Source organism: Notechis scutatus, chromosome 10 (genome assembly GCF_049901735.1).
Source record: "Notechis scutatus isolate UNSWTSFEM ecotype Mainland chromosome 10, rNotScu1.2, whole genome shotgun sequence".
Classification (NCBI taxonomy): domain Eukaryota; kingdom Metazoa; phylum Chordata; class Lepidosauria; order Squamata; family Elapidae; genus Notechis; species Notechis scutatus.
In genome coordinates this window covers 12,862,673-12,873,305 of record NC_142018.1, presented here as the reverse complement: position 1 = coordinate 12,873,305, position 10,633 = coordinate 12,862,673, and the positions used below count along the sequence as shown (strand labels likewise).

The window sequence follows — 10,633 nt, the reverse complement described above, 5'->3', positions numbered from 1 at the left end:
GCAAGATCGAGGGGGCGTGGCTAAACCAACAAGGGGCGGAGCCAGAGGGGAAGAGAAGGCTTTGATCTTGCCAAGGGCACCTTTCCATCATCTGCAAACTGGGGAACAAACCAGCAGGAAGGATGCATAGGAGCCATCTTGGCTGGTCCCATGGCCAGAGTTTACAAATTTAGAGTTGGAAGGGACCTTGTAGGTCATCTAGTCCAACCCCTCCCCCCCCAAAGCAGGAGATCCTACACCATTTCTGACAGATCAAGGATCCCAAGAGCCCAAGCAGACTTAAATTAAGGGAATATGTTAATGTGAAAAGAAGGCAAAAATTAAAAGCAATAAACAATAAAGATTAATAAATTAATAAAGATTTTGCCTGCACACACAACACACACATACAATTTGGAATTATAATGGCTAATCATCTATGATACTATTGGAAGAGCAGGCAGCTGCAGTTCCATCTGTAATAGGGAAAATCTTGCTTAAAGTTCCCGCTGGTGGGGCATTCACCAATGGAAGGAGAGTTTTAATAATAGGATGGAGGGTTGGCCGCATTCACACCTGCTAAAAGGTCAGGCAAGATGTGTACATGCAGCAGGCAAAGCTCGGCTAGCTTTTTAGTTTTTGTGGCTTTGCACATGAAGCCCGTTACATTTAGGGTTCAGTGTAGTGTGCAGCCTCAGAAAACAAATTATGCCAATCATCATTTGCAAACGCATTTTGGATTGTCACACTTTATGGCTTTCTCACTTTCATCAGCACTTGCCGCCCCTTTGCAAAATGTCTGAAGTACAGTGTTTTTAGTTGAAAGTCAGAAGAAATGCACCTTTTCTTCGGTCAATTAAAAAAAAAAGAATATTTGTAGCTCCGGGTTGACGTTGCATTACCCAACCCGGTAACGTCAACGTTAGAAGAAGGGGTTTGCAAATTCTTACATCAGAATATCCTAGAATTCTTAACAAAATATTAATCTCTTCTCTGCAGGGGAAAAAAAGGATTCAAAGATTACAAAGATATCTGTATCCAAAACATATTATCTTCTGTGTTGATTAAACGTATCAGATCTTCATTCAGTGCTGCTTGTTGTATTTCTACTTTATGTATTTACCCACTCCCAAAAAGGGTGGGAAAGCCAAGGCAAATTCACGGATCTGTTTTCCATTATTTTTAAATTAAACATAAAATACAATAATACATCTTAAGTGTGTTTAAAAATGTCCTGCTGATATATTCAAAATTACAATTTGATAATTTGGAGCTCCTTAAGACTTGTAACAGGCCTTTTGGGGGCTAAACACAGTTCAAGGCTTGTGCACTTTTACTCTGATGCCCCACTGGCAGTTCACATCCTGAGTATGTCCTCTGCTCAGCTGTTTATGTATTGCCAAGTCAGAGCAGCTCTTGACAATTTAGCAACAGGAAAACCAAATGTACCGTATTTATCGGCGTATAACACGCACTTTTTCCCCCCTGAAAATAGGGGGCAAATGATGTATGCGTGTTATACGCTGATACAATGTTAAGAAGCCTTCGGTGAATGCTGCTGGGATCGGGGATCAAGGACACAAATGAAAGAAGGGGAGGGAGGAAGCAACCGAAGCCTGTCCTTCTCTCTGGGTCAGCTCTCTCAGTCGCTCTCTCGCTCCTCCACCAGCACAGGAAGAAACTGCTTCAAAGAAGCGGGGGGCTTTTCCTGTCGCCTCTCCCCCACCCCCACCCCGTCCGCCCGCCCGCAGTGCTCCGTTCTGCCTGCCTGCCTGCCTTCGTTAATGGTTGAATCGGAACAGCTTCGGCTGAGTAAAAGAGGCGAATAGTTATTATTCTCAGCCGAAGCTGCTCCCAAACAACCAGAAACTAAGGCAGGCAGGCAGAATTTTTTAAATTTTTTTTCCTGAAATTTCCCCCTTAAAATGAAGATGCGTGTTATACGCCTGTGCGTGTTATACGCCGATAAATACGGTATTACAAAGAGGCAATGTTCATTGATCAATGAACAATGAACCCTCACCATTGTCATCCCCAATGTGCATAGCAAGCATTATTGAAAGTGTAGAAAAGTTCTGATGAACTGCCTGCAATACTGCAAGGGTGCCAAGCTGAGTAACAACCAAGCCACTTGGGGGGGATACTGTTCTGCAAGGTTAGAAGCCCCTCCCACCCAAAACACATTATTGGTGAGCTCCCACCTCACCTCACCTTTGCATCTCCACTTGGGAGAAAGGTCAGAATGAGGGAATTTCTGTTCTGTTCTATTCTATTCTAATATTAAAAAGCATATGCATCTAAAATGTACTCAGTAGCCCAGTTGGTGGTGATAAGGGCCTAAGTCACACTCCCTGGGGCCTTTTGCTCCTGATAAGGCTGCAAAATGCACATTTCCCTTATCAGGGGGAAAAAATAAAATCAGCTGCTGCTACCAATAGAAACAGCACATGTTCTACCAGTGCTAGTAAAAAAAAAAGAAAGTGCCTGAAAGGAAAAAGGTAAGAAATGAGCCAGCAAACATGACAGGGTGAGAGAATACAAGCTGGCAAACACACCCACACAGGAGCATGTGCATCTGTTAGAATGTGGGTGCGTGTGTATGTGAGAAGATGAATGGATGAATCTTCGGGATGAGGGAGGACATGAACCAAAGTTTCTGCTTTGCTCCAATCAGCGTCAGGTGTGCGTATCCCAATTGCTTAGCTAAGGGAATGCAGTCTCTGTCTTGAAAAGACTGCTCATCCCTTGCCATGCAGTTATATCGCAACAAAGCAAAGGTAAAGGTGTTCCTGCGAGTTTTACTTCGCTAGTCGTAGCAGACTTTAGGAGGCGGTGGTCATATCTGTTTCTTCAAGCCACTGAGCCCGTGCTGCCCAATGTTTCTGCAGTCGTGGTCAGCATGACATCATCTTTTAATGACCCCATACTCCCTTGTGCGGGGTGGAATCTGGGCAACTGAATGGAGCTGAGTGTTTACTGGCCGGATGCCCTTCCTGTCGCCAATGCGGAGCTTTATTCAGCAGATATATTCTCATTGTGCCCAGAGAAATATCTGCCTCTACCTAGGACTGACCTCACAGCCTCCTGAATGTGAGGCGAGAGCTCCACCTCTAGGCCATCGCACCACTCTTCAGCATGATATCATGCTGCAGTGCAAAACACAGAACGCTGTTTGCCTTCCTACGGGAGTGGTACCCATTTATCTACTTGCACTTACATGTTTTCGATCCGCTAGGTTGGCAGGAGCAAAGGCAAGTGACGGGACCTCATCCCATCACACGGTAGTAGGACTCTAAACTGCCAAGAGCACAGACCTTCTCGAGCTCCTTTGAAACCATCACGCCTCTGTACCGCCACTTAAGGAGGATGAATGCAAAAGGACGAGCAGCAGAAATGAGTTTGGCACGGGAAGCTGCAGACATGGCAACACGGTTCAAAAGCGGATTTATTAAAGCCTAGATTTTTGAAGTGGGGGAAGGGAAGGCTCCTACTGCTGCTTTGCACCTGGAATTCAGGCCTTTACTGGGAGGCAAAATAGCACCTGGGTTTTTGTTTTGTGTGTGTAGTTTTCCTTTCTGGAAAGACAAACCGCTGCTCCAAAGAGCACACCAGAGTTTCCTCTTGCATTTTCAAATTTTAACATTGTGCTGTCTGCCCTGTCTACTATATTTCATAGAGCCAATGTTCTGAGCACACAGCCTACAGCGGCCTTTCCTCGTGCGTGCAAAGAGAGAAGATACACAGCAGTTGAATTAATAACGATTTGAGGATTTCTCCCGGGGAGGCTTGTCTCTATTTTCTGAACGATCGCGCAGTTTGCTTCCTGATGAGCAGCGCCTATCTTTCGTGGCCTCTGTTTTCTTGTGCTTTTCCTCGTTTAAGGGTGTTCTGCGTTCGCGCCTGTCTCTTTCTGACCCTCTTTCTTGAGGTCGCTCTGTCCCGCTCTCGTATCTGAGCTCTTGTCCTTGTGGCATCCTACTCTGCTGGCGGTGCCCGGATGCGCTGCCCCAGGTTTCCTGGTTTGTCCCAGCGTAACATTCATAGTCCGGGTCCTCTTTTTCCACTTTAATCTTGGATTTGGGGAAAGGCACATCTGTAGCAGGCTCCTCTTTCAGATGTTTCCGATGCTCTTGCTTTTCTTTCTTCTTCTTCTTCTTTTTCTCTGAAAGTACAGGAAATGTAGTCAAAAACACTTCCACAAATCTCTCCTTCAAGATGCTTTTCTAGGCCTCCTTTTTATATTTCCTGGTATTCCATCGTTCCAGAAACTCTTTCCTAGCTTTCAAATCGCAGGCAACTTTCTTTCCAAACGATTTGAATCTACTGACTCTTTTCTCTCTCTTTAATTTTGTATTTCTCCTGCTTACCCCGAAATGTTAACCCTAATGTTTATTGTACCTCATCTAAACAAAAATGACCAGCACTTTCCATTTCATTTTTGCTCAGTCTCAACAACTTTTCAGATGTGTGAATTTCAATTCCCCAAATTTTAGCTGGGAAAGTGCAAGAGCCAAAATACAGGCAACTTACAGTGGCTCAGAATGAGAAACAATGTTCAATTTTATTTTATATTGCAACAAATTTTTAAAAAATAGGAAATTAGCCTTTTCTCCTTCATCCCAATATTTTTTTTTGTTTTCTAAAAGCCCTCCAGTTAATAGAGGCTGAAACACTACATGTATATTGATGCAGGTATAATCCACTCTAATCAGATATAATTCAAAAGCCAGAAAACTAACAGGATTCTGGATTTCCAGGTCATTCTTCTTCACTGAAATGTATATTCCTACATCTGGAAGCTTCCTATAGTTTTAAAGTTGATGTTTGCACACAGCATAGAAACACACAACACAGCCTAGTTCAAATAAGGCACATTGTAGCACAGCACATTGTGTGAATCAAGTCAGTTGTGACTTAATCAAATGTGATGAAAGGAACTATTAACTTATCCAGATTGTATAATTCTGGCCAAAGAAAGACATCTCACCTTTCTTGTGCCTTTTTACTTCAACTTCCTCATCTTCTGAGGATTCAGCTGAACTTGGAGGAGGGGTTTTAATACCGCATCCTTTCTCTCGGAGAGCCTTTGTAATCTCATCAATGTCCTCAAAATCTTTGGGTGGGCGGTAGTTGGCCACGTGGTCCACACGAATTGTCCTTCCTTTTATCTGCAAACATGAAATTACAAACATTGTGAAACTACTCAGCAATATACTTATTTTAACTGTAGCCATCCTTCCTATCAATGATAGTTTCATTTTTTTCCAATTTTCCAAATCTGTTTTAATTTGTTGTATCAATTTTTGATAATTATCTTCCTTAATCATTACACACCTTACTGTCAAATTCCTAAATATTTATTTTCTTAGTAATCTGAACATCTATTCTCTTCATTAACTCTTTTTTATGTTTATCTGTAATGTTTTTCACTAAAATTTTGGTTTTCTCTTTATTTTCAGTCCTGCTACTTCCCCATATTTTTCTATTGTTAAAATTAATTTAGGCCGTTTCTGTGGGTCTTCCAAAATAAATACGTCATCTGCAAATGCCTGTAGTTCATACTGTTCTTTTTTATTTCCATACCTTTTATCTCTAGAGATTAGTGAAATAAAGAATATATGTTGAGATAGAGATGTAAACAATACGATGATTATTAAATATGATTGTTAAGGTGACCATACTCAATACAATATTATATTTTTATTAGAAGATATGTTAAGAGGGAGAAATGAATAGAGTTATAATGCTGATTATTAATATTGTAAGATTAGAGAATTATTATCAATGTAATGAATATTGTAAACTTTGACTGTAATGGCACAGAGACATTTGAACCTAGATGACACGCTGTTTAATGGAAGGTATGTTCAAGTTTTTAAAAAAATTAAAACACTTAAAAAAAAACATTGTGAAACTACTGTTTTTCCCATGGAAGCTATAAGGAGTCTCGATGGCGCAATGGTTAGGTGCAGTACTGCAAGCTACTCCTACTGCAAATTTCCATCCTTCTGAGGTGGGTAAAATGAGGACCCAAATTGTTGGGGGCAACAGGCTGACTCTGTAAACTGCTTTGAGAGGGCTGTAAAGCACTATAAAGCAGTATCTAAGTCTAAGTGCTTATTGCTATTACTATATGAGCAGGTAACCATCAAATATAAGCAATTAAGATTTTGGCTTAAGACACACTGAAGCCTGAGATAATCTTTGGATTATTATGAAAGAGGCTTTATTTTTGCTGATCTAAAAAGAGGATTTCCAGCCTGCTGTTCCCTTTCTGTTACGTCCATGAAACCCTGCATAAATTCACTGCATCCTTTCTTAAGAGGTGTTTCTAAATATATATTTTGCGTGAAACTGTATCACAGCCCAATCTGAGCAGCAAAATACCCAGAGGATCTCTGGCGGTGAAACTAACCTTTATCCCATTCAAGTTATCAACTGCAAGGATAGTGCTTCGCTGATCTTCGTAGCATATGAAGCAGAAACCTTTGGATTTCCCTGTCTTTTTATCACGTACCAGGTTTATATTCACAATTTCTCCATACCTGAACAGAAAAAAGGAACTTGTCAAAACAAGGACAAATAGGCTGAAAAACAGCTTCTATCCCAGGGCAGTAGCTCTTTTTGAATTCTACTGTATAGTGCAGTGTTGGTGTGGTGTCGGGGGTTTTCGGTTCAATGTGTGGAGGGTGAAGGATGTGTGTTTGTGCTTATTTTCATGATCATGATGTGCACTGAAGATGGTGTTTGATTTCGTTGTACGAGGTGCAATGACAATAAAGTAAACTATTTAGTCTTGGGTCTAAAGAACAAAAAAAAAGCATGGGATGATTTTGAGAAAATACAAGTGTTGATGTAGGGCTTAAAGACTGTAGCCCTGTTCCATATGCTGAGATTAAGAGCTATCTTACTAGATTATACTTCATCCAGCATTTTCAATCAACTAAGCCTTCCAGAAGCAATATAAGAATATTACTTATTTTCTAAACTTCTGCTTTAACAAATAATCTCAGGAAAAAAACCTGCCCTGGAATGGATGCTGTTCCAGAATACCTGGGTTTTCTCCAACAAAACACTTAATATTATTATTTTTCAGATTTGTTTCAGCTAAACTGATGTTTTAAGTAAAAAATAAAGGCATCAGTTTAGCTAAATAAAATAATTTTTATTGTTCAGAACTTTTTTAAAAAAATAAAAAAATGGTGTCCATGTGGATTTTCCCAACAGAGGGAATTCCACATTTACGCTGTAAAGCCTGTAATAGCAGCATCTCCCTGGCAGTAGGTAAAGACAAGAGCTGGCAAAATCATTGGTAAAACTACAAGGCTACACTGCACTATTTTGAAGCAAGCACTATTCAGTTCAATAACAGCTGCCTCCAAATAGATGTGATTTCACTAAAGCTAATTTCGCCAATTACCCTTTTAATTCCCGTTCACTGATGTTATTTGCATTATAGTTTGGTTTTAATTGAAAAGCAACATTTAAAGCAATCTCAAACAAACAGCTTCTCATTTTCTGAAGTTAAGTTTTCCTTCTTCTTACTTACTGTGAAAATACACAGATAGTGTCCCCTTCCGTCAGTTCATATGGCAACCCCCCTAAAAGGAGAACAGAAGGGAAGTGATGGTTAAACGTTTAGCCATTTTCCTATATGACTAATCATAGTTTACAATGCCGCAGGGGCTTGACAGGGGAAGATGCCTCTAGGCACAACTACGCACCCACAAACACCCAGGCGCTGTCACTATACTCCGCGTGCCAAGAGACCTTGTCCTGCACCCCCAGCTCTGCTTCACGCTCATTCAGTTTGTTGATCAGCTTCACTTTGGTTAATGGGCTGGAGAAGGAAAGAAGAATAAACAACCATGAGTCTTAATCTACAGTTCACAATCCTTTTAAACCCCTGCCTCCCAGGAAGAGGTGGCGATCCCAAGAAACTGCTTACTCATTTTATCCCAACGTCACCCCAGAGATCAGAGTTACATGCACACATTTTATCCCTCCACCTCTACTGCCCACATCACACAGGCCAGCTGAAAGAGGGGGCTTGGATGGACAGACATATTTGACCCCAGGCATCCTCATTTTCTAGCCACTGATAGTCCCAATGGGGCTTTTTCAGGAGGCAACTGGACTTTCTTTTTTTCTTTTGAAGATGTTTCACTTCTCATCCAAGAAGCTTCTGCAACAGACAGCGGGTCATTTGCATCCTTTTAGAGGGTCGTTGAGGCACTTGGAGGTTTATCTGTATACTCAGGGTCAGCTGAGTGGTGCAATTTTTGTTGCTCTTGGTTCCTGGAGTCTGCAATTTTTTCCTCTGGAAATCCATTCCTACTCCCACACCCTTCAAAGGGTTTCCATCCCAAATTGTATAGCTAAAAGTCTGTAGAGATTCTCAGCCATCCAGGTCATGGTTGTCTCAAAGGTGCTTTTTCAGGTGGCAACTGGACTTGCTTTTTTTTATTTTTCAAAATCCAGTTTCTCCTGAAAAAGCACCTTTGGGGGCAACCATGACCTGGATGGCTGAGAATCTACAGACTTTTAGCCCACTGATACTATATTTGCCTCTACCCTATATACATATATATGGTATACTTATCCTACTAGTTAGTTGGTTAAGTTAGTTTACTTTATTGTCATGCACCTCGAACAAGGAAATTAAATGCCACCTTCCGTGTACATTATAACTATAAAAAATAAAACATAAACACACATCCTTCGCATTCTGTACAATGGAAAACCCCTGATACTGCATTAAAATTGCACTATGCAGTAGAATTCAATTCAATTCTGGGATAGAAGCTGTTTTTCAGCCTATTTGTCTTTGTTTTTATTGTCCTGTACCGCTTGCCAGATGGTAATAGTTAAAAAAAAAAAGGTGAGCACAAAAAAAAAAGGCAACTACTATTGCCCCTTGTCTGAGCAGAGGGCTGGACCAGACCAGACCAGCTCCAACTCTGTCGTTCTATTACTGCTAGATGAAAACACACTCTGTGTATGCCCAGAAACTCTCTTCCGCATTAATATTGCATCGATTCCACGCTATATTCCCCATGGAGTTCCAAAGTTGAAAATGTATCCCCCCCCGCCAAAGCCCTGCTCCCACTTTTCCCTTTTCCATAAAAATATTTTTTTGTCATTATCCAATTGCCACTTACTTCATCCTGAAAGCGTCCACCCGGATTTGTACATGCGTCCTACAGCCCGCTGCACTGCGCAAGCGTGAGCCCGCCTCTCCCTCTCTCCGATAGGCTACGCCTCCTGGGCTGGTAATGAATGAATTTTTTCTTCCTTCCGTTTCATCTCTCCTCCTCCTCCGGAGTTCAGCAGGAAACCATAGAGATAGAAATGGTAGGATAACACCTTAAAGCTTAAATTCCGCGCAGGAGAGATCGGTTTTCAGACGTCGCCGGTCTAGCACTTCGCTTATCGATGGTGAAAACTCTGCATTTTTGGTCTGGAAACTTACAAACGAATTGCACTTGCGGTGGACATGCTCCTAAAATCACTTCTTGTGGCTGTAATTGCACGTCACGTGTGCATATCAATTCATTGCCTACCCTGTATCATTCCTTCCTAAAATTCTTCCTGAACAATGTGAATGTGGCCAATAGCCCTGATATTTTTCAAATAGTTTTTATACTTATGATCAATGCAATGTAAGAAAATAACCAGACGTTGGCATTAAAAAAAAAGCATGGGAAAGATCCAAATAAATCTGAGTTAGAATAACAGGTTGCTTACCTAACCAGACCAGCTGCGGCATTTGAGTTGGCCAATAAAATAAATAAACTATATCAGATCTACTGATGTATTAGTGATGACAGAATGGGTCTGGATGGCTTGAATACTGGAGCTTGATAAGCAATCCGTATAAGAAAGATGAATCAAGGTCTTAAGTCTCCTGGTACTCTAAGGACAGCTTATGTTTCCATTGCAGAGAATACAAAATTTCTCCTCCCAATTACTGTTGGTAAACCAATAAAGCAAACGTTGATAAGCATTCTTAGACCATCCTTAATTATCATGATGAAAAAAGGGACAGAGTGATGAATTGTTAAGACATATAAACACTCATAGTCTGATGCCCTTCAGATATGGGTGGCCACAAATCTAAGAATGTATCTTACATGAGGATAACGCCTCTAAGTGTCACCTGAAGAGACTTCTCATCTATGAATGAGAACATATTTTTCAAATGTTAAAAGATGCCATTCAGACCGCTTGTTAAGGGGTTTGGTGTAAGGAGGAGCACAAAGCCACACAACTTAGCTGTTTTACACTGCAGACGCCCTTATTGCCAGTCACATGCTGTGTGAGAACTTTTGCAAGATTGTTTGCAAGCGAAACAAGGAGTTGAACTTCATCCTTCAACCAGTCAGGAAAATGTGCCTTAAGTTGTCCTTGCTGCCTCGATTCATAGGCTATGAATGTGTTTTCACTGATAAGCCTACATCTTGTCCAGTTGAACGTGGTTCATTCAATAAACCAACAATAAGATTTGGCAACAAGCATCAGTCAGGTGAATCCAGCCAGGGAAATTGAGCAGCCCAGACAACACATATTGATGATCCTTGACTTATGACTGGTCACTCGGCAACCCTTCAAAGTTACAACGGACCCCCAAAATAGGACTTACAACCTGGTTTAA

At 41.1% G+C, this 10,633-nt stretch overlaps 1 protein-coding gene across 1 annotated transcript; it reads right to left on the bottom strand.

Annotated features, from left to right (window-relative positions):
- Nucleotides 1-3,406: 3,406 nt before the first annotated feature.
- Nucleotides 3,407-9,227, bottom strand: RBMX2 (RNA binding motif protein X-linked 2). Its single transcript, XM_026674736.2, has 6 exons — nucleotides 9,141-9,227; nucleotides 7,704-7,819; nucleotides 7,529-7,580; nucleotides 6,395-6,524; nucleotides 4,967-5,147; nucleotides 3,407-4,141 (listed from the first exon to the last, which is right to left on the bottom strand). Exons 1-6 carry the CDS (start codon nucleotides 9,143-9,145, stop codon nucleotides 3,732-3,734), a joined length of 894 nt encoding a protein of 297 aa, XP_026530521.1. The 5' UTR covers nucleotides 9,146-9,227; the 3' UTR covers nucleotides 3,407-3,731.
- Between the last annotated feature and the right edge of the window lie 1,406 nt (nucleotides 9,228-10,633).

Coding starts and splice junctions, on each gene's coding strand:
- RBMX2 (XM_026674736.2), bottom strand. Junction 6,525..7,528: donor ACTATCTGTGTATTTTCACA/GTAAGTAAGAAG, acceptor TTTTCTGTTCAG/GTATGGAGAAATTGTGAATA. Junction 5,148..6,394: donor ATAACTTGAATGGGATAAAG/GTTAGTTTCACC, acceptor TCATGTTTGCAG/ATAAAAGGAAGGACAATTCG.